The sequence below is a fragment of the Rissa tridactyla genome, chromosome 11 (assembly GCF_028500815.1).
Source record: "Rissa tridactyla isolate bRisTri1 chromosome 11, bRisTri1.patW.cur.20221130, whole genome shotgun sequence".
In the NCBI taxonomy this organism is placed as follows: domain Eukaryota; kingdom Metazoa; phylum Chordata; class Aves; order Charadriiformes; family Laridae; genus Rissa; species Rissa tridactyla.
In genome coordinates, this window is record NC_071476.1 from 20,726,393 (window position 1) to 20,753,830 (window position 27,438).

Below are 27,438 nucleotides of genomic sequence, written 5' to 3' on the forward strand. Positions count from 1 at the left end.
AGAAGCCCCCTCTCCCCCTCCTACTGCCTGTCCCTCTTCCCGTCCAACCCCCCCGCCTTCTGCCACCAGCTCCCCCAGCTATATACTGAGCATGACTCACTTGTCATTGAATACCCATTTGGCCAGTTTGGGTCGGCCAAACTGCCTCTGTCCCATCCAAGCTCCTTGTGAAAATTAACCCTATCCCTGCCAGAAACAGGACATTATTCACCCCTTATCCTATACCATCTATATCATGCCCAGATCTTAACACTTTCCAATTAACCACTTTTCCCTGTTTTATATATATATATATTTATATATATATTTTTATATATGTACATGCAGATATCATCTTAGTCTATGGGCAATCTCTCTGAAATATCCATTGAGTTCATTTAATCTATTACTTCGGGCTCCATCTGTTATCACGGTCTCTTAGGGCAGGAGAGAAGGTGTGTGGTGCTGGACAGTTACATGCTGAGTTTGGAGCTTGTGGCTGGTGTATCTGGTGCAGCCTGTGCCCACCGTCTCTGGGTTGAAGATGTTGATCTCGAGGAAGTTGCTGGGCACCAGTTGCTGAAGCCCGTTCTGGTCCCATCACCGCTGCTCTATATTCAGTTTCATCAAAGTCCACGCATCATTAGTTACGGTGATTCTTAAAATAGTTCCATTGATATAGCACATAGTAATTGTCATAGTGATGACATACAGTGGCAGGGTTATTTGGCAATTAACATCATACAATTTGTTTTATTGGCTATTCTCACCCAAAATCAAATCCCCATGAGGTATACATTAAACCTCCTTATCCTTTTGCATCACCAAGTACACCCAGGTCCTTGAGCAAAAGCAACACTGTGGATGGGTTTGCCTTTGCCTGAGGAGGGACTAACCCAGAGTGTCTTCCCGAACATATGCTTCATGTACACCATGGGGACTTTATCCCCTTCTACAGTACGTGGAAGTTTTGACTGGGCAGGGCCAGCTCCATTGGTAGATGCCTTGGTGTTAAATAACCAGGTAGCTTTTGCTAAACATGTATCCCAGTGTTTTAAGGTCCCACCACCCATTGCTCTCAGTGTAGGTTTTAGCAGTCCACTGTATCTTTCAATCTTCCCAGAGGCTGGTGCATGATAGGGGATGTGATATACCCAGTCAATTCCATGCTCTTTGGCCCAGGTGTCTATGAGGTTGTTTTGGAAATGAGTCCTGTTGTCTGACTCAGTTCTCTCTGGGGTGCCATGTCACCATAAGACTTGCTTTTCAAGGCCCAGGATAGTGTTCTGGGAGGTGGCATGGGGCACAGGGTATGTTTCCAGCCATCTCATCATTGTAAGCACATGGCACTTACCTAGGCCAGTTTGTGGGAGTGTGATATAATCAATCCACCAGGCCTCCCCATAATTATATTTCAGCCATCGTCCTCACATAGATACTCACCCAAGAGTCGGGCCACTGGGGAACATCAAAACAACAAGCAAGTACCTCAGGCTGCTAAGATTAAAGTGGCTCAGGTGGATCTGGACTGGCAACATAAGACTGAATTATTCATAGGTCAGACCATCAAAGAAGAGGTACTTTTACGACCAGATTCTCTATCTGGGCAGCAATATCTTGCCACAGTGCAGCAGCCCAAACGGGTTTGTCAGTGTGCTGCCAGTTGCTCTGCTTCCATTGCTGTAAAGCCCACCCCCCCAGAGCATTTGCCACTATCCATTACTCACTATAGAGGTAAAGTACTGTCCATTTTTCTTGTTCAGCAATGTCTAAAGCCAGCTGGATGGCTTTTACCTCTGCAAACTGGCTTGATTTATCTTGTCGTTCAGTGGCTTCTGCAACTTGTCATGTAGGACTCCACACAGCAGCCTTCCACCTTTGATGTTTTCCTACAATACAACAGGGCCCATATTTCTCCTCATTTTCTGATAGTTTATTATATGGTAGGGCCTCTTCCACATGCGTCACCTCCTCCTCTGGTGATATTCCAAAATCTTTGCCTTCTGCCCAGTCCATGATCACTTCCAGAATTCCTGGGCAACTGGGGTTTCCCATCCTAGCTCACTGTGTGATCATTGTGACCCACTTACTCCATGTAGCATCAGTTGCTTGATGTGCAGAGGGGACCCTTTCTTTGAACATCCATCTCAGCACTGGCAGTCGAGGTGCTAAGAGCAGCTGTACTTCGGTATCAACCACTTCTGAAGCAGCTTGAACCACTTCATATGCTGTCAGTATCTCTTCAGTTGGAGCTTAGTGGGCCTCAGATCCTCTGTATCCCCAACCCCAAAACTCTAGGGGCTGACCTTGAGTATCCTCCGGTGCTTTCTGACAGAGTCTCCAGGTAGGATCATTCTTGATGGCTGCAGCGTAGAGCACATTTTTAACATCTTGCCCTGCCTGGACTGGCCCCAGGGCTACTGCATGAACTACTACCTATTTAGTTTGTTTAAAGTCTTGCCATTGCTCAGGGCCCCATTTAAAATAATTTTTCTTCCAGGTCACTTGATATGGAGGCCTTACAATCAGATTGTAATTTGGGATATGCATTCTCCAAAAACATACAATGCCTAAGAAAGTTTGTGTTTCCTTTTTGCTAGTCAGTGGAGACATAGTTGTTATTTTGTTGATCACATCCATTGGGATCTGATGGTGTCCATCTTGCCTTTCCGTTCCTAAAAACTGGATCTCCTGTGGCGGCCCCTTGATCTTACTTTGTTTTATGGCAAAACTGGCTTTCAGAAGGATTTGAACTCTTTTATTCCCTTTCTCAAAAAATTCTTCTGCTGTGTTGCCCCATATAATGATGTTGTCAATGTATTGCTGGTGTTACAGAACTTCACCCTGTTCCAGTGCAGTCTGGATCAATCCATGGCAAATGGTGGGGTTGTGTTTCCACCCCTGGGGCAGTCAGTTTCAGGTGTACTGGACACCCCTCCAAGTGAAAGCAAACTGTGGCCTGCACTCTGCTGCCAAAGGGATTGAGAAAAATGCATTAGCAGTATTAATGGAGACATATGACTTGGCTGCCTTTGACTCCAGTCAAAGGGGTGCTTTTGCTACTCATTCCCAGTTAGGCTCACTTCAGCTTCCAATACAGTCAACTGTTGGGATCCCGCTGTCACTTCAGAAATACAGATGGGTTCTGCCCCTTTATAGCTTGATGGTATTAGGTACACTGTGCACCAACGTCCACTAGAGCCTTATACTCCTGTGGGTCTGATGTGCCAGGCCATTGAATTCACACAGTCCAATAAATGAGGTTGTCCCTTTCCTCTACCTGGCTGTAGGCAGGGCCTCTCTAATCATGGCCATAATATCTCTTACTCACATCTTGCAAAAATGACTTATAAGTCCCTTTAAGGGGATCAGAAATAAGATCAAGCCTCCTACTCTGTGTGGGGAACGGCCCACTGGAAACTGGAGAAGCACTTTTCCTGGATTGTTCTTCCTTGTGACTCATGTACTTGTACATCTAGGGTCAGGGTAGGTTGTTCATCCCACTTCCTCATGTCCTTTCCATGGTCACACAGGTAAAACCACACAGTGCCTTGTGGTGAGTACCCTCTATATCTTGTCTCTTGAGCAGAGAGACGCCTCCTGCTAAGAACTGAGATACTGGCCCGTACAGGTGGGGAGCAGGACATATTCTTTGAGTTGCTGTAACTTCCAGGACAGTTTCTCCACAGCTGAGATGAGGGAGGAAGAGAAACTTTCTTTGTATTGTTGGAGTTGGCCAGCCACTTCATCCGTCATTGGTACTTCTTCGCCTTTCCATTCCATCAGTGCCAATGAACTGGCATTTGATGATGGTGCGCTCTGTACAAACTTCCACAACATGGGCTGTGTGCATTGGACTTCATCAGGATCTGTGGGTAAGTGTGCATTGTCCAGGTGATAATAAACTATCTCCTGCATGGCTAATTCCCTCAGGGGTACTGGATACCTCTCTCTATGGTGGTCCACTTGCTTGAAGGACATGCAACATCTTCACTGAAGGAATACCTTTTCTTCATGCCTGACACGAGTGGCCTCCAGAGGCTAAGGGCTTGTGTCTTTTTCCCAATTGCCTTGTCAATGCCCCCTTCCCTAGACAGGGATGCCAGTTGCTTGGCTTCCCTACTCTCTAACTCCAAACTCCTGGCCCCGTTATCTCAGCTTTGGAGCAGCCACGTGACAATGTGCTCATCTGGATGGCAGCTGAAATCTTTTGTATAACTCGAAGTTCACTCAGGGATAGGGATTGGGTGATTATGTCTGGTTCTTGTGATGGCCCTGGTTTATCATCATCCCTTACTAAGTGAACCAATTTCTTTGTGTGTTTATTCTTCTGAATAGGGGCACCTGATGCTCTCATGGGTTGGTTTTCTGATTCAGCTGCAGTGCCTGTTACCAGGGTTTGAGCAGCCACAGTACCTGTATCAGTGCCTGTCTCAGGGATTGGAGTAGCTGTCCTGTCTGATGGTCTGGTTTCCCTTTCTTTCCTCTGAGGGTGCTGCATAGTATTGAGCCGTGATTGGTAGATACTGGCCAGGGCCCAGGACAGTGCAGTAAGTTGTGCCTCTCTGGAATAGCCACAGCGTTTTCCTTTCAAATATTTTATCACTTTATCAGGGTCCTGTAGTTGTCTGGAGCTGAAGTTCCAAACCATTGGAGGTGAGAAGTTCTCCAGATACCCACTCATATTCTCCCACATGCCATGCTACCCATGACTATCCAGCCTCGGGCACATCTCTGGGTAGTATTCTTAAATAGTTGTTTAACCCTAAACAAGACCTGAAACACTTTCAGGATACGTAGCAACAGAACCATGCTGGTTTGAACATGCCAAGGATATTCAAAATTCTCAAAAGCCGATGTACTCATCCCAAAGGAGAAAATGGAGGTGAAAAAGCTGGGGAAACTAGCCCCCCCTAAATCCCCTTTTTCCCCATAAATTGGGTGCGATTATTAATAAATTCCAAGAGATGGTGCCTGAGGTACAAACAGGACAGCAATGCTGCATAAACACACCAATATAACAGCCTGAAGAGTGATGTTATCATATCATAAGCTGATATTACACAGGACGGCAAAATGATAATCTGATCTCTCTCCCAGAGGAGGTGAACATAATCACAGGGTGTACATAGAGCATATAAGAATTTTCATGAGCATATATGAATTTTCATAACACAGCCATGCAAACAAACAAAGCAACATTGTGACCAGTGACTATTTAACTAATAAAATAAATGTGTATAACAAATTCATTTTAACATATTCTAGTCAGATCTGTTGTTATCTCAACCCTTTGCGTCCCATGTTGGGTGCAAAAAAGGACTGTTGTGGTTTAGCCCCAGCTGGCAATAAAGAACCACATGGTCTTTTGCTCACTCTCCCCCAGCAGTGGGATGGAGGCAGAACCAGAAGAAAAAGGCAAAACTTGTGGGCTGAGATGAAGGCAGTTTAACAGAACAGCAAAGGAAAGGGGAAAACAACAATAATACTGATAGAGGAATACACAAAGTGCCATTAATGTACCACGACTTACCGACCAGAACCCAAAGCCCAGGGCGCTCCAAGCAGCAACTCCAGCATGACAACACCAGCCTCCCCCTCCCTACCAGCTCCCCAGTGAGCTGGCTGAGTTCATCCTGCCACCCAGGGATTTATGCAGCACAACAAAGAATAAAACAGCACAGGACAGGCCTATGCCTTCCCAGATTAACTGGATGGTGGATCACTCAATCCTCAATGTACAATGATCTTCTGGTCAGTATCACTACACCAGCATGCCCTCAGGACTTACCTTTTTATTGGGGCCTTTAAGGAAGGGACAGGTGTAGTCCTCTGCATTTCCTGAGGGTGAATCCTCTCCCAGGTAGTAGTATTATCCCAGCAATTGCCCACTTCCGAGGGCTTTCCCAAACACTTCCCTAAAGGAATACGTATGCTCTTCTTCTGCCATCCATCCTCCAAAACATTTAGAATCAAAACACTTAGTGCTCCAACACCTCACAGTTGCCATCTGCAGCTGGAGCTGTTGAGAGAACTGGAAAAGTCACTCCACCCACCTCACTGCTTTGCAGAGGCCTTTGCATACCCACTGCCTCTGTTAGGGCAGGGGCCAGTTTCCTGTTAGGGTAGGGGCCAGTTTCTGGATCTAACTGGGCCTCGTTGAAACCAGAAGCTCAGTGCTCAGAAGACTCATGTAGGCCTGCCAGTAATTCCCTCCTCCCCGCAATTTTCCTGAATACTCCATTAGCTGCATCTCCAAGCTGAAGAAATCTACCCGCTCATCCTAACCTCAGCCAAGGGACAAAATAAGAAAAAAAAATCCCGGCCTTTTGAAAAACTTTCACAGAGATTTCCCACAAAAAACATGTCTACAAAGACCATTTTCAAACATGCCATTCAGGTGTTCTCTTTATTTCATTTTTACACACAAGGATAACCCTGTTTATAACAGTAGAGTTCATAACTGTAGCAACACACAGTGTCAGGGTTTCCAAATATTCTGTGCCAGAAAAACTCTGGTTTCATTCAAACAATCTGATATTATACATGGGTTAACAGTCCTTCTTAATAGGAATAGGTAAGACAATGCTCAAACACAGTTCACAGAGTAGAAGGAAAAAGGGCAAAAAGCAGAATGCAAATGCTCTAACAAAAACAGAGAATATCCTGTTGAGACCACTTTCCCCTCCCATCAAGAAACCTCTGAATTTGGTAACAATAACGAAACCAGACTCAATAGTCCTTTTCCAAGTTCATCTTGATACTAACTTTAGAAAAAGCCCTTGAAGTGACTTGTGGAGTTTCCTTACAATGCATTCAAACACAATGAACGTGTTTTAACAACTCTGAACAGTTACAGTCTATGCAAACTTTACTTCAGCTGTTATATTTCCAAGGAAACCCCAAGAAGACAGACCACCCTCCCCCCTCTCATCGTCCAAAGGAAGATCTTGTTGTCCGTTTTGCTGCTCTCCCTTAGAGAAGTGAGACTGCTGTACTCAAAAGGACAAAATACCCTTCTTACCTGATGAGCTGGAATTGAGGTCACCACAGTAGTTGAGAGCAACTGCTGCATTCACTGGGCAGCACTACTGCAGCACAGGCAGACACACAAAGGCTATCCAGACAGACATAGCTGACCAGAAGACAAACACACAGAGCCCATACAACTCAGACAGAGACACCCAGCACCCAGAGAAGAAAGAGCTCGATGCTTGCATCACATTGTAACACAGTACTCACACCTTCATTGCTGGGAAGAGGGCTATGTGCATTTCAGCAGGGATGTGATTTGTCAGCCTGACTTTGACATTGTGTTAGAGCACAGAATAAGAGGTCCACGGGCTGGACTGCCAGCAAGTGAGAGAAGAACTTAGCTGGGAGCACTGGAACAAACACCACTCTTGAAAAATTTCAGAAGCGGCTGTAAGAGAGCAAAACCATATTCTTATTGGACTGAAGGAAAATTCAGTTACTATTGTTTGTTTTTTTCCTGCAGGTAGAGATAAACATTTCTTCTCACTTAGAATTTGATAGGAAATCACTGACACCAATTGCAAATGCAGATGTAACAAGGATCCCTTCCTATCGTGAGACACGAATGAAGCCTCTGTATGTGCTGACTCCATGCTAGTTAAAGGAAAGACTATTGAACTGTTCTCCAGAAAGGGTCCCGGGGTTGTCTGGTGCCATGTCCTCTGCAGTAATGGGGCCACGGGGGAAATCCTGTTCATCGTGGGTGCCCCCAACCGTGGTGCACTGCTGTGGTGGCAGGCTGGGGAGGATGGGCTTCAGGAACTTGAACTCGCTGTTGCCAGAGCCCGTTGTGAGGCTGATCTCATAGCAATAGCCATGGGGCAAGGTCCCTGCTGTGGCTGCATCAGCCAGGCTGCTCTGCAAGTTGCCAGCACCATAAAGCACGTGCCCTGCCTTCGGCTCCTTTCTCTTGCACACCTTGCGAGCGATGAAGGCTGTCATGGATGCGAGGAAGAGGAGTGAGACAAAGGTCAAGGAAATGATTAAATAGGTTGTCAGGGAGCCACTCTCGTCCTCCGTGGCCAGGCTGCTGTGAGGTAGGTGCACGTCTGAGAAGTCATTGAGAAGGAGGGCGTTCAGTGCAGCAGTGGCTGACAGCGGTGGCTTCCCATTGTCTCGCACCACAACAATGAGCTTCTGCTTCACAGCATCCCTCTCTGTCACTGGCCTCTTCAGTCGCACCTCCCCGCTTTGGGCACCCACCACAAACAGCCCGGGCTCGGTGGCCTTCAGCAGGTGGTATGAGAGCCACGAGTTCTGTCCCGAGTCTGCATCCACAGCCACCACTTTGGTGATGAGGTACCCCGCCTCAGCTGATACAGGCACCAGCTCGCTGGATGGTGGACCGCTGTCCTGTGATGGGTACAGCACCAGAGGCGCATTGTCATTCTCATCCACCACAACAAGGTGGACGGTGACGTTGGCACTGAGAGGAGGAGATCCCGCATCACAGGCACTCACCAAGACATCAATCTGCTTCACCTGCTCATAGTCTAGAGGTCGCAGCACAAACACGTGCCCATTCTCAGAGTTCACGGAGATGCAGGAGCAGGGAGGCTGCTCTGTGGGATGGGACGGTGCCAGGAAATATGACACCTTGGCATTAGGCCCCACATCAGCATCTGCAGCACTGACAGCTCCAACAAGCACCATGGGGACATTGTTCTCACGCACATACATCGTGTATGATGTCTGGTTGAAGGCAGGTGCATTGTCGTTGACATCGGAGATGTCCACTGTGAAGGTCTGGGTGGTTGTGAGAGGAGGTGACCCCGCGTCTGCTGCTGTGACAATGAGGATGTGCCGTGCCGTCTCCTCCCTGTCCAGCATACTCACAGTCACCAGTTCATAGTAGTTCTTATAGGCCAGACGCAGGGAGAACAATAGCTGGTCCTCAAGGGCACAGGAGATCTTCCCATTCGCACCAGAATCCCGGTCCCTGACAGTAAAGAGGGCAACCACTGTTCCAGGGAATGCGTTCTCGGGGAGGGGGCTGTTGAAGGAGTTGACCACCAGCTCAGGTGCATTGTCATTCACGTCCACCACCTCCACTAACACCTTGCAGATTGCTGACAGGCCACCGCCATCCGTGGCCCGCACACTGAGCTCATGATTCTCTGCCACCTCAAAGTCCAGAGGCTTTGTGAGCTTAATTTCACCACTAGTAGGGTCGATCATGAATGCTGAGTTGCTTTGGCCCACTGCTTGCCTGAACTGATAGGTGATGTCCCCATTAACTCCCTCATCCTGATCAGTTGCCACCACTCTGAGAACAACAGAGCCCACAGGGGCATTTTCCAAAACCTGCCCAACATACAGCTTCTGTGTGAAGACAGGAGAGTTGTCATTTACATCTAGAATAACAATGTGGATTTGTGTGGTCCCACTCCTGGGAGGAGAGCCCCCATCCATGGCAATGAGACTGAAAACCACCTCTCCTTCCTCCTCTCTGTCTAGAGCCTTCTCCAAGACCAGTTCAACATATTTGTCGTCCTCACTCTGACTTGAAAAGGAGACACTGAAGTACTCGTTCTCGGGAGAAATGCTGTAAGCCTGGATGCTGTTGCTGCCAACATCCAGGTCCCGAGCACCCTCCAGAGGGAAATGCGAGCCCAGGTCGCTCCTTTCCGGGATCTTAATAGTAACTCGTTCCTCCGGGAAAACGGGGGAATGGTCATTGATGTCCTCCACGGCCACCTCCACCCGAAAGAACTGCAGCGGGTTTGCCAGCAGGAGCTCGAAGGGGAGCGTGCACGTAGCGGACTGGCCGCACAGCTCCTCCCGGTCCAGCCTCTCGGCCACGACGAGCCGGCCGGTGGCGGGGTCTAAGCGAAAGTGCTGCCGGCCGTCCTCCGAGGCCAGGCGGGCGCCGCGAGCCGCCAGCTGCGCCGGGGACAGCCCCGCGTCCTCCGCCACGTTGGCTACCACGGAGCCGCTCGCCGCCTCCTCGGCTACGGAGTAGCGGATGGGCTCGGAGCGAGCGAGCGGCAGGGAGAGGAAAGCACAGAGACAAAGCACTTGCCTTGCGATCGCCATCTCGGGCCGGCGGACAGCCTCCGTCTCGCGGATCGCCCGCGCACTCCTCCGCGGAGAGCGGCGCCCGGCAGCTGCGCGGCGGGGCGGCGGTCGGGCGGCCTCCCTCTCGCCGACTCCGGATGGCGGCACGGAGCGCGGCCGCCCTGGCCCGGCAGCCGCTGGCACGGGGCACCGCTCGCCGCCGCTCGCCGCCGTTGCCCGGCTTGGCTCGGCTCGGCTGGGCTGTGTAGCGGCGGAATGGGCTGGGCCGCCTCCCCGCCCGCAGCCGCTCGGCGCCGCCTTGGCCGGGAGCACCACCCTGCGGCCCGCGGCGGGACTGCGCCCGCCGCCGCCCGCTGCCCCCGCTGCCACCTCGCACCGGCACTCGGGCCTCCGCGCACACGCGCGGCTCCGGCCGCTCGCCCGCCTCGGGGCTCCGCGGCAGGACGCGGGCACACGGCGCAGGCGAGGGAAGCGCAGCGCAGGAGCGCCGGGAGTCCTGCGGGGCCGACGCTTGACTCCGAGCGCACGGGCAGCGCCGGCAGCTGCCCCGTCTCTTTCCCCGATGCCCGTTGCCCAGAGCCCTCCGGCAGGTGGGTGCTCTTGGCTCCCGGACGGCCGCTCCCTGCACTTCCAGGAGCACGGCGTCGAGAGAGGGGCAGGGCATTTCCTGGAGCACCGTGGGGCGGAGTCTCAGCCCGGAGGGATCGAGCCGCCTTCCCCGGCCGGGGAAGCCCGGCTGAAACCCCCGCAGGGGCAGCACGCAGGTAACAGCCCGGCACGGCACTACATCTACTCAGGAGTCTCGGGCTGAGGACGGGGAAGGCAGGCGGGTTTCAACAAGGCTCACGCATGGACGCGCCTGTCGTCCGGCCAGTCCGGCGGCTGAACGGGCAGAGGGGCCGTGCTCCCCGCCTCGCCTTCCCTCTCGCCCGCGGCCTGCCAGCTGCACAGGGGATCTTCGTTCTTCTTTCCCGGCCCCGCTGCAACGCTGCTTTGCGGGCTGCACAGGACGGGCCTCAGGAACTGGAACTGCCTCCTCCCCGAGCCGCTGCTCAGGCACACTTCGTAGCACTCAGCCGGCCACAGAGTGCCCGTGCCGGCCATGTCCACGCTGTCAGCGGTGAAGTCGCTGTCAGCGTAGCAGCGGGCCGAGGGAGGCAAAAGGCATGCCCGGAGTCTCGCCTTGCAGACGTGTCAGCCGTACCACTCAGCCTGGTGCCATTTGAACCGTGCTGGGAGTGCACTTGATCCCACTATGTCGTTGATGAAGGTGTCAAACAAGACTTGTCCCCATATGGACCCCTGAGGGGCACCACTCGCCACTCATCTCCATCCAGACATTGAGATTTGACCATGACTCTGTGGATAGGACCATCCAGACAATTGCTTACCCACCAAATACTCCATCCGTGAAATCCATGTGTCCAAACTTAGAGAGAGGTATGTTGTGGGGAACCGTGACAAAGGCCTTACAGAAGTCCAGTCTTCCCTTGTCCTCTCATACAGTCATTCCATCCTATAAGTTGACCCATATCACTAGGGTGGTCAGGCAAGACTTGACGTTGGTGAAACCATGCTGGCTGTCTTGACGCGCATCTCTGCCCTCCATGTGCCTTTAGCATAATTTCTAGGAGGATCTGTTTCATCGTGTTCCAAGTCACAGAGGGGAGGATGACAAGTTGGTACTTCCCAGGGTCCACCTTTCTACTCTTTTTAAAAATGGGTGCAATGTTTCCCTTTTCAAGTCACCAGGGACTTCATCTCACTGCCATGACATTTCAAATATCATGGAGAGTGGCTTAGCAACCACATCAGCCAATTCCCTCAGGACTCCAGAAGGCATCTTCTCAGGTCCCAGAGACTTCTCTATGTTCAGGTTTCTCAGGTGGTCTGATCTTCTCTTACAGCGTGAGGGACTTTGCTCCCCCAGTCCCTGCCTCGAGCTCCATCCGCTCGAGAAGTGTGGGAAGAGAGATTGCCAGTTAAAACTGAAGCAAAAAAAGTTGCCGACTGCCTCAGCCTTCACCTTGCCTGTTGTCACCAACGGCGTTCCTCAGGGTTCAATTCTAGGCCTAGTCCTGTTCAATACTATTTTCACTGATCTGGATGCAGGAGTTGAAGGTACCATTAGCAACTTTGCTGATGATACCAAACAGAAAGGTGCTGCTCCCTCTCTGAAGGAAAAAGAGGCCTTGCAGAGGGATCTAGATGGATTGGAGCATTGTGCAGTCATCAACGGCATCACACTTAGGAAGTCCAAAGGCCAAATTCTGCACCTGGGATAGAGTAGTACTGTGTATACGTATACATTGGGAGAGGAGTGGCTGGAGAGCAGCCCTGCAGAAAGGGATCTGTGGGTGATGGTTGAAAATACCCTTCTTGCCTGATCAGAGCGTCTGGATGGCAGCAACTCTCTGCTTCACTGGGAAGTACTATTGCAGCATAGGCAGGCACACAACGGCTGTCCAGACAGACATTGTGATCAGACAGAAAAACAGACAGAGCCCACGCATCTCAGACAGAGCCATCCAGCACCCCAAGAAGAAAGAGTCCCTTGCTTGCACCACACAGTAACACAGTACTCACAACTTCCTTGCTTTTCTGACCCGGGTGGACAACTGCATGCATTTCTGTGAGCGTGTGTGTCGTGGTGTAACCCCAGTCAGCAGCTAAGCACCACACAGCCATTCACTCACTGCCCCTCCCCTCCCACCACGGTGGAAAGGGGGATCGAATTGGAAGAGTAAAAGTGACAAAACTCTTGTGGAAAGACGAAAACAGTTTAAGAAATTAAATAAAATATTAAAATACTAAAACTAATTCCAAAACAAATACTAATGCTAATAATAATAACAGGAAAATAACAACAACAACAACCAAAAGATAACTAAAACCCAAGAAAAGACAAGTGATACAAACGAAAAACAACTGCTCACTATCAAAGGACTGATGCCCAGTCTCTTCCCGAGTAGCATTCTCAGATGCCCGGCCACTTCCCACCACTATATATGCTGAGCATGATGTCATATGCTATGAATTATCTCTTTGACCAGTTTGGGTCAGCTGTCCTGGCTCTGTCCCATCCCAACTGCTTATGCACCTCCAGCCTCCTCACTGGCAGGGCATGAGAAGCTGAAAAGTCCTTGACTCAGTGCAAGCACGATTTAGCAACCACTAAAGCATCAGTGTGTTATCAACATTATTCTCATGCTAAATCCAAAACACAGCTACTAGGCTACCAGCTACTAGGAAGAAAATTAACTCTATCCCAGCTGAAACCAGGACAATGGGATTTGTCTGCCTGACTTTGCCATTGCGTTACAGCACAGAATAAGAGGGCCAGGAGCTTGCCTAACAGCAAGTGAGACAAGAACTTGACTGGTGACCCTGGACCTAACCCCACTCTCAAAGCGTTTCACAGCTGAAGAATATTATTTCCTGGGTGAAGGAGGCTTGAGGTCCTTTTGTTTCTTTGTTTGCTTGTTTGTTTGGAGGGGGAGACAAAATTTCTTCTGACATAGAATTTGGCAGAAATCACTGACACTAATTGCAAATGCAGATTAACCTGGGAGGAACCATTGCCACATGCTGTAACAGGGATCCCTTCTTATCGTGAGGCACGAATGAAGCCTCTGTATGTGCTGACTCCATGCTAGTTAAAGGAAAGATTATTGAACTGTTCTGCAGAGAGGGTCCCAGAGTTGTCTGGTGCCATGTCCTCTGCAGTAATGGGGCCACGGGGGAAATCCTGTTCATCGTGGGTGCCCCCAACCGTGGTGCACTGCTGTGGTGGCAGGCTGGGGAGGATGGGCTTCAGGAACTTGAACTCGCTGTTGCCAGAGCCCGTTGTGAGGCTGATCTCATAGCAATAGCCATGGGGCAAGGTCCCTGCTGTGGCTGCATCAGCCAGGCTGCTCTGCAAGTTGCCAGCACCATAAAGCACGTGCCCTGCCTTCGGCTCCTTTCTCTTGCACACCTTGCGAGTGATGAAGGCTGTCATGGATGCGAGGAAGAGGAGTGAGACAAAGGTCAAGGAAATGATTAAATAGGTTGTCAGGGAGTCACTCTCATCCTCCGTGGACAGGCTGCTGTGCGGTAGGCGCACGTCTGAGAAGTCATTGAGCAGGAGTGCACTCAGTGCAGCAGTGGCTGACAGTGGTGGTTTCCCGTTGTCTCGCACCACAACAACTAGCTTCTGCTTCACAGCGTCCTTCTCTGTCACTGGCCTCTTCAGCCGCACCTCACCGCTTTGGGCACCCACCACAAACAGCCCGGGCTCGGTGGCCTTCAGCAGGTGGTATGAGAGCCACGAGTTCTGTCCCGAGTCTGCATCCACAGCCACCACTTTGGTGATGAGGTACCCTGCCTCAGCTGATACAGGCACCAGCTCGCTGGATGGTGGACCGCTGTCCTGTGATGGGTACAGCACCAGAGGTGCATTGTCATTCTCATCCACCACAACAAGGTGGACAGTGACGTTGGCACTGAGAGGAGGAGATCCCGCATCACAGGCACTCACCAGCACATCAATCTGCTTCAACTGCTCATAGTCCAGAGGCCGCAGCACAAACACGTGCCCATTCTCAGAGTTCACGGAGATGCAGGAGCAGGGAGGCTGCTCTGTGCGATGGGACGGTGCCAGGAAATATGACACCTTGGCGTTGGGCCCCACATCAGCATCTGCAGCACTGACAGCTCCAACAAGCACCATGGGGACATTGTTCTCATGCACATACATCGTGTATGATGTCTGGTTGAAGGCAGGTGCATTGTCGTTGACATCGGAGATGTCCACCGTAAAGGTCTGGGTGGTTGTGAGAGGAGGTGACCCTGTGTCTGTTGCTGTGACAATGAGGATGTGCTGTGCCATCTCCTCCCTGTCCAGAGCATTGACGGTGACAAGCTCATAGTAGTTCTTATAGGCCAGACGCAGGGAGAACAATAGCTGGTCCTCAAGGGCACAGGAGATCTTCCCATTCGCACCAGAATCCCGGTCCCTGACAGTAAAGAGGGCAACCACTGTCCCAGGGAATGCGTTCTCGGGGAGGGGGCTGTTGAAGGAGTTGACCACCAGCTCAGGTGCGTTGTCATTCACGTCCACCACCTCCACCAACACCTTGCAGATAGCTGATAGGCCACCGCCATCCATGGCCCGCACACTGAGCTCATGATTCTCTGCCACCTCAAAGTCCAGAGGCTTCGTGAGTTTAATTTCACCACTAGTAGGGGCGATCGTGAATGCTGAGTTGCTCTGTCCCACTGCTTGCCTGAACTGATAGGTGATGTCCCCATTAACTCCCTCATCCTGATCAACAGCCGTCACTCTAAGGACCACTGAGCCAACAGGCGCATTTTCCAAAATCTGCGCAATATATCCTTCCTCTGTGAAGACAGGAGCATTGTCATTTACATCTAGAACAACAATGTGGATTTGTGTGGTCCCACTCCTGGGAGGAGAGCCTCCGTCCATGGCAATGAGACTTAAATCCACGTCTCCTTCCTCCTCTCTGTCTAGAGCCTTCTCCAAGACCAGTTCAACATATTCGTCACCGTTCCTCCGACTCCCAGAAGAGACGCTAAAGTACTCGTTCTCGGGAGAAATGCTGTAAGCCTGGATGCTGTTGCTGCCAACATCCAGGTCCCGAGCACCCTCCAGAGGGAAACGCGAGCCCAGGTCGCTCCTTTCCAGGATCTTAATAGTAACTCGTTCCTCCGGGAAAACGGGGGAATGGTCATTGATGTCCTCCACGGCCACCTCCACCCGAAAGAACTGCAGCGGGTTTGCCAGCAGGAGCTCGAAGGGGAGCGTGCACGTAGCGGACTGGCCGCACAGCTCCTCCCGGTCCAGCCTCTCGGCCACGACGAGCCGGCCGGTGGCGGGGTCTAAGCGAAAGTGCTGCCGGCCGTCCTCCGAGGCCAGGCGGGCGCCGCGAGCCGCCAGCTGCGCCGGGGACAGCCCCGCGTCCTCCGCCACGTTGGCTACCACGGAGCCGCTCGCCGCCTCCTCGGCTACGGAGTAGCGGATGGGCTCGGAGCGAGCGAGCGGCAGGGAGAGGAAAGCACAGAGACAAAGCACTTGCCTTGCGATCGCCATCTCGGGCCGGCGGACAGCCTCCGTCTCGCGGATCGCCCGCGCACTCCTCCGCGGAGAGCGGCGCCCGGCAGCTGCGCGGCGCGGCGGCGGTCGGGCGGCCTCCCTCTCGCCGACTCCGGATGGCGGCACGGAGCGCGGCTGCCCTGGCCCGGCAGCCGCTGGCACGGGGCACCGCTCGCCGCCGCTCGCCGCCGTTGCCCGGCTCGGCTCGGCTGGGCTGTGTAGCGGCGGGCTGGGCTCGGCCGCTGCCCCGCCCGCAGCCGCTCGGCGCCGCCTTGGCCGGGAGCACCACCCTGCGGTCTGCGGCGGGACTGCGCCCGCCGCCGCCCGCTGCCCGCGTTGCCGCCTCGCACCGGCACTCGGGCCCGCGCGCACACGCGCGGCTCCGGCCGCTCGCCCGCCTCGGGGCTCCGCGGCAGGACTCGCGCACTCGGCGCAGGCGAGGGAAGCGCAGCGCAGGACGGCCGGGAATCCTGCGGGGCCGACGCTTGACTCCGAGCGCACGGGCAGCGCCGGCAGCTGCCCCGTCTCTTTCCCCGGTGCCCGTTGCCCAGAGCCCTCCGGTAGGCGGGCGCTCTTGCCTCCGGACGGCCGCTCCCTGCCCTTCCAGGAACACGGCGTCGAGAGAGGGGCAGGGCATTTCCTGGAGCACCGTGGGGCAGAGTCTCAGCCCGGAGGGATCGAGCCGCCTTCCCCGGCCGGGGAAGCCCGGCGGAAACCCCCGCAGGGGCAGCACGCAGGTAACAGCCCAGCACGGCACTACATCTACTCAGGAGTCTCGGGCTGAGGACGGGGAAGGCAGGCGGGTTTCAACAAGGCTCACGCATGGACGCGCCTGTCATCCGGCCAGTCCGGCGGCTGAACGGGCAGAGGGGCTGTGCTCCCCGCCTCGCCTTCCCTCTCGCCCGCGGCCTGCCAGCTGCACAGGGGATCTTCGTTCTTCTTTCCCGGCCCCGCTGCAACGCTGCTTTGCGGGCTGCACAGGACGGGCCTCAGGAACTGGAACTGCCTCCTCCCCGAGCCGCTGCTCAGGCACACTTCGTAGCGCTCAGCCGGCCACAGAGTGCCCGTGCCGGCCACGTCCACGCTGTCGGCAGTGAAGTCGCTGTCAGCGTAGCAGCGGTCTGAGGGAGGCAAAAGGCATGCCCGGAGTCTCGCCTTGCAGACGTGTCAGCCGTACCACTCAGCCTGGTGCCATTTGCAACCGTGCTGGGAGTGCACTTGATCCCACTGTGTCGTTGATGAAGGTGTCAAACAGGACTTGTCCCCATATGGACCCCTGAGGGGCACCACTCGCCACTCATCTCCATCCAGACATTGAGATTTGACCATGACTCTGTGGATAGGACCATCCAGACAATTCCTTACCCACCAAATCCATGAAATCAATGTGTCCAAACTTAGAGAGAGGTATGTTGTGGGGAACCGTGACAAAGGCCTTACAGAAGTCTAGTCTTCCCTTGTCCTCTCATACAGTCATTCCGTCCTATAAGTTGACCCACATCACTAGGGTGGTCAGGCAAGACTTGACGTTGGTGAAACCATGCTGGCTGTCTTGATGCATGTCTCTGCCCTCCATGTGCCTTAGCATAGTTTCTAGGAAGATCTGTTCCATAATGTTCCCAGTCACAGAGGGGAGGATGACAAGTTGGTACTTCCCAGGGTCCACCTTTCTACTCTTTTTAAAAATGGGTGCAATGTTTCCCTTTTCAAGTCACCAGGGACTTCATCTCACTGCCATGACATTTCAAATATCATGGAGAGTGGCTTAGCAACCACATCAGCCAATTCCCTCAGGACTCCAGAAGGCATCTTCTCAGGTCCCAGAGACTTCTCTATGTTCAGGTTTCTCAGGTGGTCTGATCTTCTCTTACAGCGTGAGGGACTCTCCTCCCCCGGTCCCTGCCTTCAGGTCCATCCACTCGAGAAGTGTGGGAAGAGAGATTGACAGTGAAAACCGAAGCAAAACAAGTTGCTGACTGCCTCAGCCTTCTCCTTGCCTGTTGTTACCAGTTTGCCACTCGTGTTCATCAGCGGAGGTACACTTTCTTTGACCCTCCTTTTCTGTCTGACATACCGCTAGAAGCCCTTCTTGTCGTACTTTGTGTTCAGCTTCAGCCACACCTTGGTCTTCCTGACCGCATCCCTACAAAACTGGGCAAGGTCCCTGTACACTGTGCGTTTCCTTCTTGCCCTTTAGTCTGACAAGCAGGTCTTTACTCAGCCCTGCTGGTGTCTTGCCTTCCTTCCCTCATTTCTTACATGTGGGGATCGAGAACTCTTGCACTCTGTGGAAAGCATCCTTAAACATCTGCCAGCTCTCTTGTGCTCCCTTGTCCCTGAAAGCAGTTTCCAGGGGGTTAAAAGCCTCCCCTCTGCTAGGGCTGTCTATTACCTGGCCTAGAAGTTTTCCTTCCTAAAGGGCACCTGCAAAGAGCCCCTTGGGAAAGCTCAGCCGTGTGTGCTGGCCCTCCAATGCAGGAAACGCCATGTCCCCTTTCATAGGTCACAAACTGTAAGAAACCATCCAGTTATGAACTGCATCAGACACCTGGACCTTCGAACTGGAACGACCCGAGAACCAGCACTTTTACACCAGGAGCTGCTGGTTCCTTGTGATCTCAGCAAGAGAAACACGCCCACTCTCTAAAGTGTCATTCACAACTCTCTTTATTATAATCACCCTACTGGAAGGGTAGATGTGGAGAACCCTGAGCAGAGGAGCTTCATGAAAGAACTGCAGCCATGCACAACATGCCGTGCAGACCCTGGTCATAGAAAAGACAGAGTGTCCCCGTTTCAGTCATTCAAGCCATCTTAGGACTTCCCTGCAAGAAAGCAATTCTATTGATCGTTTCTACAGCTGCAGTAAAAGACTTTGGCAGGTGGACTTCCTGCTTGCAGGTGGCTTTCTAACCAGTACCAAGCAGGACTTGCCTGCAGCCTCTGCGATTACAATGACCTGAGTTTATCTTCCCACCAAAGGATTTGTGCCACACAACACTACACAGGACAGCACAGGCCTGTGCCTGAAAGATTTAAGGAGGTAGGTGTTGGTTTCTTTTCCCAAGTATGAAGTGATAGGATGAGAGGAAATGGCCCCAAGTTGTGACAGGGGAAGCTTAGACTGGATATGATGAACAATTTCTTCATCAAAAGGATTGCCAAGCATTAACACAGGCTGCCAAAGGAAGTGTCTGCCGTCCCTGGATGTGGTGCTGAGGGACAGGGTTTAGTGGTGGACTTGGTAGTGTTTGCTTAACGGCAGGACTCAATGGTCTCAAGGATTTCTTCCAAACCAAACGATTCTATGATTCCTCTCAGGTTAGCTGGAGAGTATATCATTCACCCCTCGCTGTACAACTGTCTTCTGGCCAGCATCACTACAGCGGCCTGTCCTCAGGCCTTATCCTTTTCTTGAGGCCTTTGTGGAGCAGATGCCTGTAGTGCTCTGCGTTTCCTGAGAGTGAACCGTATCCCTGGTAGTAGTTCTTCATCCACCAATTCCCAACCTCCTGGGACTCCCCGAAAGACTTCTCCAAAGCAACATGTATGCTGTCATCCATCAAAACATTTAGAATCAGAATACTTTGTGCTCAAAGCCTTCCCAGTTGCCCTCTGCAGCTGGCACTCTAGGAAGAGTGGGATAGGTCACTATCCCCAACCTCACTGCTTTGCAGAGGCCTTTGCACACCCACGGTCCCTGTTAGGGTGGGGGCCAGTTTCCGCTGACTGGGTCTAACTGGGCCCTGTAGCAACCAGCAACTCAGTGCTCAGAAGACCCATACAGGTCTGTCAGCAAAGCCGTGCTCCCCACAATTACACTCAATGCGATACAGGCGTCATTGCCAAACTGAAGAAATGTACCCGCTCAACTTTACGTCAGCCAAGGGACAAAAATGAGAAAAAAGCTCACAACCTTTGGAAAAACCTTGACAGAGCTTCCCCAGAAAAAGAAAACAAGAAACAACTCAACAAAGACTACTGTCTCCACACAAGGCATTCAGGTGTTCTCTTTATTTCATTTTTACACTCAAGGGTATCCTGCTTTACAGTTAATAACTGCAGCACAACACAACGTCACGTTTCCAAATATTCTGTGCCATTCAAACATTCAAACAGCCTTCTTTTAAAGAATCCAATATTATACATGGAGTGACAGTCCTTCTTAAGAGGAAGAGGTAAGACAATGCTCAAACACAGTTCACAAAGTAGAAGGAGAAAGGGCAAAAAGGAGAATGCAAATGCTCTAACACCAACCCAGGAAATCCTGGTGGGACAGATTTCCCCTCCCATCAAGAAGCCTCTGAACTCAGGAACAAAGATCAGAGAAAACTCAATGGGCTTTTTCCAAGTTTATCTCCATTCTACCTTCAGACAAAGTCCTTTGAAGTAACTTGTGCAGTTTCCTTGCAATGCACCCAAAGGCAATGAGCATGTTTTCACAACTCTGAACAGTTACAGTCTACAAGCAAGCAATTCCACTGTGTCAACAGTCAAGCAAACAGGGCAGAAGACCAGCTTGGCCAAACAGGGAACTCCTCCTGGGGCTCAAGAGGAAAAAGAAATTGTGTGATCTCGGGAAGCAAGGTCAGGCTTTGCAGGAAGACTGCAGAGCTGAGGTTTGTTTATGCAGGGAGAAGACACGAATGCACAAAGCACAATTAGAGTGGAAACTGGCCAGCGTTGTGTCAGACAACAAGCAAGGCTTTTTAAAGTATGTCAATATCAAGAGGAGGTCTAAAGAAAACATGAGACTGATACTTGTTGAAGACAGTAACCTGACCGACAGGGATGAAGAAGAAGAGGAGGCATTCAATGCTTCTCTTGCCTCAATCTTTAATACTGCAAATGAACTTTGGGCTGCCCAGTCTACTGAGTCAGAGGACCACGAATGCAGGAACAGTGACTTTCCATTGGTGGACACAGAAATTGTCAGGGATCGGATGCATCAGCGGAATGTTCACAAGTCCATGGCGCCTGATGGGATTTGTCCCAGATTACTGAAGGAGCTAGTTCACGTTACAGCAAGACACCACTTGATCAGCTGCCAAAGGCCTTGGGAGACTGGGGAGGGGTCCCTGTTGACTGGAAGCTAGCCAATGTTCTTCCAATTTACAAGAAGGGCAAGAGGGAAGACCCAGGAAACTACTGACATGTTAGTCCAACCTCAGACCCTGGGAAAATTATGAAGATGATACTGAGTACTACTGAAAGGCATTGAAAGAACAATGCAATCATCAGGCGCAGTCAACATGGGTTCACCAAGGGAAAGTCCTGTTTAATTGCTTTGATGTCATAAAATCATAGAATGGTTTGATTTCGAAGGCACCTTAAAGATCATCTAGATCCACCACTCCTGCCATGGGCAGGGACACCTCCCACTAGACCAGGTTGCTCAAAGCCCCATCCAGCCTGGTCTTGAAAACTTACAGGGAAGGGGTATCCACAACTTCCCTGGGAAACCTGTTCCAGTGTCTCATCGCCCTCACAGTAAAGAATTTCTTCCTAATATCTAATCTATATCTCCCCTCTTTCAGTTTAAAACCATTCCCCTTTTTCCTATTGCTACACTCCTTAATAAAGAGTCCCTTCCCATCTTTGCTGGAGGCCTCCTTTACATACTGGAAGGCTTCTATAAGGTCTCCCTGAAGCCTTCTCCTCTCCAGGCTGAACAACCCCAACCCTCTTTGTCTTCATAGGAAAGGTGCTCCAGTGCTCTGGCCATCCTCATGGCCCTCCTCTGGACTCACTCCAACAGGTCCACACTCTTCTATTATGAGGTCACCTGCCCCGTGCATGAAGGAAGGCTGTGGATGTAGTTTTTCTGGATTCTTGTGTGACTGTAGATATCATCCCTTGGAGAATTCTTCTGGACATGTCGTTCAACTGTGAGATGAGCGGGTTCACTATCAGCAGGGTGAAGAACCAGCTGAAGGGCAGGGCTCTAAGGGTTGCAGTGAATAGGGGAGCAACGTCTGGCGGGTGATATGTCGCCAGCGGCGTTGCTCAGGATTCAATTCTAGGGCCAGTCCTGTTCAATACTATTTTCACTGATCTGGGTGCAGGAGTTGAAGGTACCATTAGCAACTTTGCTGATGATACCAAACAGGAAGGTGCTGCTCCCTCTCTGAAGGAAAAAGAGGCCTTGCAGAGGGATCTAGATGGATTGGAGCATTGTGCAGTCATCAACGGCATGACATTTAGCAAGTCCAAAGGCCAGATTCTGCACCTGGGATAGAGTAGTACTGTGTATACGTATACATTGGGAGAGGAGTGGCTGGAGAGCAGCCCTGCAGAAAGGGATCTGTGGGTGATGGTTGAAAATACCCTTCTTGCCTGATCAGAGCGTCTGGATGGCAGCAACTCTCTGCTTCACTGGGAAGCACTATTGCAGCATAGGCAGGCACACAACGGCTGTCCAGACAGACATTGTGACCAGACGGAAAAACAGACAGAGCCCACACATCTCAGACAGAGCCATCCAGCACCCCGAGAAGAAAGAGTCCCTTGCTTGCACCACACAGTAACACAGTACTCACAACTTCCTTGCTTTTCTGACCCGGGTGGACAACTACATGCATTTCTGTGAGCGTGTGTGTCATGGTGTAACCCCAGTCAGCAGCTAAGCACCACACAGCCATTCACTCACTGCCCCTCCCTTCCACCCACAGTGCGAAGGGGGATCGAATTGGAAGAGTAAAAGTGACAAAGCTCTTCTGTTAATATGAAAACAGTTTAAGAATTGAAATAAAAAATTAAAATACTAATACTAATACAAAACAAATATAAATGCTAATAATAATTAAAGGAAAGTAACAACAACAACCAAAAGATAACTAAAACCCAAGAAAAGACAAGCGATACAAATGAAAAACAACTGCTCACTATCAAAGGACTGATGCCCAGTCTCTTCCCAAGTAGCATTCTCAGATACCCGGCCACTTCCCACCACTTTATATGCTGAGCATGATGTCATATGCTATGAATTATCCCTTTGGCCAGGTTGGGTCAGCTGTCCTGGCTCTGTCCCCTCCCAACTGCTTATGCACCTCCAGCCTCCTCACTGGCAGGGCATGAGAAGCTGAAAAGTCCTTGACTTAGTGCAAGCACGATTTAGCAACCACTAAAGCATCAGTGTGTTATCAACATTATTCTCATGCTAAATCCAAAACACAGCTACTAGGCTACCAGCTACTAGGAAGAAAATTAACTCTATCCCAGCTGAAACCAGGACAATGGGATTTGTCTGCCTGACTTTGCCATTGCGTTACAGCACAGAATAAGAGGGCCAGGAGCTTGCCTAACAGCAAGTGAGACAAGAACTTGACTGGTGACCCTGGACCTAACCCCACTCTCAAAGCATTTCAGAGCTGAAGAATATTATTTCCTGGGTGAAGGAGGCTTGAGGTCCTTTTGTTTCTTTGTTTGCTTGTTTGTTTTTTTGGAGGGGGAGACAAAATTTCTTCTGACATAGAATTTGGCAGAAATCACTGACGCCAATTGCAAATGCAGATTAACCTGGGAGGAACCATTGCCACATGCTGTAACAGGGATCCCTTCCTATCGTGAGGCATGAATGAAGCCTCTGTATGTGCTGACTCCATGCTAGTTAAAGGAAAGACTATTGAACTGTTCTGCAGAGAGGGTCCCAGGGTTCTCTGGTGCCATGTCTTCTGCAGTAATGGGGCCACGGGGGAAATCCTGTTCATCGTGGGTGCCCCCAACCATGGTGCACTGCTGTGGTGGCAGGCTGGGGAGGATGGGCTTCAGGAACTTGAACTCGCTGTTGCCAGAGCCCGTTGTGAGGCTGATCTCATAGCAATAGCCATGGGGCAAGGTCCCTGCTGTGGCCGCATCAGCCAGGCTGCTCTGCAAGTTGCCAGCACCATAAAGCACGTGCCCTGCCTTCAGCTCCTTTCTCTTGCACACCTTGCGAGTGATGAAGGCTGTCATGGATGCGAGGAAGAGGAGTGAGACAAAGGTCAAGGAAATGATTAAATAGGTTGTCAGGGAGTCACTCTTGTCCTCCGTGGCCAGGCTGCTGTGAGGTAGGCGCACGTCTGAGAAGTCATTGAGCAGGAGTGCGTTCAGTGCAGCAGTGGCTGACAATGGTGGCTTCCCGTTGTCTCGCACCAAAACAATGAGCTTCTGCTTCACAGCATCCCTCTCTGTCACTGGCCTCTTCAGCCGCACCTCCCCGCTTTGGGCACCCACCACAAACAGCCCGGGCTCGGTGGCCTTCAGCAGGTGGTATGAGAGCCACGAGTTCTGTCCCGAGTCTGCATCCACAGCCACCACTTTGGTGATGAGGTACCCTGCCTCAGCTGATACAGGCACCAGCTCGCTGGATGGTGGACCGCTGTCCTGTGATGGGTACAGCACCAGAGGCGCATTGTCATTCTCATCCACCACAACAAGGTGGACAGTGACGTTGGCACTGAGAGGAGGAGATCCCGCATCACAGGCACTCACCAAGACATCAATCTGCTTCACCTGCTCATAGTCTAGAGGCCGCAGCACAAACACATGCCCATTCTCAGAGTTCACGGAGATGCAGGAGCAGGGAGGCTGCTCTGTGGGATGGGACGGTGCCAGGAAATATGTCACCTTGGCATTGGTCCCCGCATCAGCATCTGCAGCATGGACAGCTCCAACAAGCACCATGGGGACATTGTTCTCATGCACATACATCGTGTATGATGTCTGGTTGAAGGCAGGTGCATTGTCGTTGACATCAGAGATGTCCACCGTGAAGGTCTGGGTGGTTGTGAGAGGAGGTGACCCCGCGTCTGCTGCTGTGACAACGAGGATGTGCTGTGCCGACTCCTCCCTGTCCAGAGCATTGACGGTGACAAGTTCATAGTAGTTCTTATAGGCCAGACGCAGGGAGAACAATAGCTGATCCTCAAGGGCACAGGAGATCTTCCCATTCGCACCAGAATCCCGGTCCCTGACAGTAAAGAGAGCAACCACTGTTCCAGGGAATGCGTTCTCGGGGAGGGGGCTGTTGAAGGAGTTGACCACCAGCTCAGGTGCATTGTCATTCACGTCCACCACCTCCACCAACACCTTGCAGATTGCTGACAGGCCACCGCCATCCGTGGCCCGCACACTGAGCTCATGATTCTCTGCCACCTCAAAGTCCAGAGGCTTCGTGACTTTAATTTCACCACTAGTAGAATCAATTGTGAATGCTGAATTGCTCTGGCCCACCCCTTCACTGAACTGATAGGTGATGTCCCCATTAACTCCCACATCCTGATCAGTTGCCACCACTTTAAGTAACACAGAGCCCTCTGGCACATTTTCCAAAATCTGCCCAACATACAGCTCCTGTGTGAAGATGGGAGCATTGTCATTTACATCTAGAACAACAATGTGGATTTGTGTGGTCCCACTCCTGGGAGGAGAGCCCCCATCCATGGCAATGAGACTGAAAACCACCTCTCCTTCCTCCTCTCTGTCTAGAGCCTTCTCCAAGACCAGTTCCACGTACTTCTTGCCTTTAACCCGACTCCCAGAAGAGACGCTAAAGTACTCGTTCTCGGGAGAAATGCTGTAAGCCTGGATGCTGTTGCTGCCAACATCCAGGTCCCGAGCACCCTCCAGAGGGAAATGCGAGCCAGGGTTGCTCGTTTCCGGGATCTTAAAAGTGACTGTTTCCTCCGGGAAGACGGGGGAATGGTCATTGATGTCCTCCACGGCCACCTCCACCCGAAAGAACTGCAGCGGGTTTGCCAGCAGGAGCTCGAAGGGGAGCGTGCACGTAGCGGACTGGCCGCACAGCTCCTCCCGGTCCAGCCTCTCGGCCACGACGAGCCGGCCGGTGGCGGGGTCTAAGCGAAAGTGCTGCCGGCCGTCCTCCGAGGCCAGGCGGGCGCCGCGAGCCGCCAGCTGCGCCGGGGACAGCCCCGCGTCCTCCGCCACGTTGGCTACCACGGAGCCGCTCGCCGCCTCCTCGGCTACGGAGTAGCGGATGGGCTCGGAGCGAGCGAGCGGCAGGGAGAGGAAAGCACAGAGACAAAGCACTTGCCTTGCGATCGCCATCTCGGGCCGGCGGACAGCCTCCGTCTCGCGGATCGCCCGCGCACTCCTCCGCGGAGAGCGGCGCCCGGCAGCAGCGCGGCGGGGCGGCGGTCGGGCGGCCTCCCTCTCGCCGACTCCGGATGGCGGCACGGAGCGCGGCCGCCCTGGCCCGGCAGCCGCTGGCACGGGGCACCGCTCGCCGCCGCTCGCCGCCGTTGCCCGGCTCGGCTCGGCTGGGCTGGGCCGGGCTGGGTAGCGGCGGGTTGGGCTGGGCCGCCTCCCCGCCCGCAGCCGCTCGGCGCCGCCTTGGCCGGGAGCACCACCCTGCGGCCCGCGGCGGGACTGCGCCCGCCGCCGCCCGCTGCCCGCGCTGCCGCCTCGCACCGGCACTCGGGCAAGCGCGCATACGCGCGGCTCCGGCCGCTCGCCCGCCTCGGCGCTCCGCGGCAGGACGCGCGCACACGGCGCCGGCGAGGGAAGCGCAGCGCAGGAGGGCCGGGAGTCCTGCGGGGCCGACGCTTGCCTCCGAGCACAGGGGCAGCGCCGGCAGCTGCCCCGTCTCTTTCCCCGATGCCCGTTGCACAGCGTTCGGAAACATTTCTTCACCAAAAGGATTCTCAAACCTTTACACCCGCCGCCGACGGAAGCGCCCAGCGTCCGTGGACGTGGTGCTTAGGGACAGGGTTTAGTGGTGGACTTGGTAATGTAAGCTTAACAGTTGCACTCGATGGTCTCATGGATCCTCTCCATGATGCTACTCGGGCTAACTGGATAGTGCAGCATTCACTTCTTGACATATAACAGTCTTCGCTACACCAGCCTCCAGTGTTACCTTTTTATCCGGTCCCTGCGGAAGGGATCAGTAAAGTCTTTTACATTTCCTGAGATCAAAGCCTCTCCCAGACAGCAGATTTCACTTAACAGCTGCCCACTTCCTCCTGTACGCGCAAACACTTCCCAAAAGGAATATGTATGCTGTCTTTGTGCCATCCATCTTCTGAAACTCCTACACCTTTAAAGTCACAAACACTTTGTACTCAAACAACTCACAGCTGCCATCGACAGGTGAAGCCATTTGAAAAAAGTTGACAGACATTTCCCAGAAAAAAACATCTCTACAAAGATCACAGTCTCCACGCAAGGCATTCAGGTCTCTCCTTATTTTATTTTTACACTCAACAGTATCCCAGTTTACAACAATACAGTTTATAAAGGCAGCACAATATAGCCTCAGGTTTTCCAAATGTTCCATGCTTAAAGACAGTTCACAAAGTAGAAAGAAT

At 52.3% G+C, this 27,438-nt stretch overlaps 3 protein-coding genes across 3 annotated transcripts; all 3 read right to left on the reverse strand.

Moving 5' to 3' along the window:
• Positions 1 to 95: 95 nt before the first annotated feature.
• Positions 96 to 10,177, reverse strand: LOC128916311 (protocadherin beta-15-like). The gene has a single exon (XM_054217761.1). The coding sequence runs from the start codon at positions 10,048 to 10,050 to the stop codon at positions 7,609 to 7,611; it is 2,442 nt and encodes an 813-aa protein (XP_054073736.1). The 5' UTR covers positions 10,051 to 10,177; the 3' UTR covers positions 96 to 7,608.
• Positions 10,178 to 13,684: 3,507 nt separating this feature from the next.
• Positions 13,685 to 16,183, reverse strand: LOC128916078 (protocadherin beta-15-like). The gene has a single exon (XM_054217298.1). It carries the CDS (start codon positions 16,124 to 16,126, stop codon positions 13,685 to 13,687), a length of 2,442 nt encoding a protein of 813 aa, XP_054073273.1. The 5' UTR covers positions 16,127 to 16,183.
• A 7,372-nt stretch (positions 16,184 to 23,555) lies between these two features.
• Positions 23,556 to 26,364, reverse strand: LOC128916345 (protocadherin beta-15-like). The gene has a single exon (XM_054217837.1). It carries the CDS (start codon positions 26,174 to 26,176, stop codon positions 23,735 to 23,737), a length of 2,442 nt encoding a protein of 813 aa, XP_054073812.1. The 5' UTR covers positions 26,177 to 26,364; the 3' UTR covers positions 23,556 to 23,734.
• Between the last annotated feature and the right edge of the window lie 1,074 nt (positions 26,365 to 27,438).

What these genes read in the sequence shown, in the direction of transcription:
- LOC128916345 (XM_054217837.1), bottom strand. Translation starts at nt 26,176, where the DNA reads ATGGCGATCGCAAGGCAAGTGCTTTGTCTCTGTGCTTTCCTCTCCCTG.
- LOC128916311 (XM_054217761.1), bottom strand. Translation starts at nt 10,050, where the DNA reads ATGGCGATCGCAAGGCAAGTGCTTTGTCTCTGTGCTTTCCTCTCCCTG.
- LOC128916078 (XM_054217298.1), bottom strand. Translation starts at nt 16,126, where the DNA reads ATGGCGATCGCAAGGCAAGTGCTTTGTCTCTGTGCTTTCCTCTCCCTG.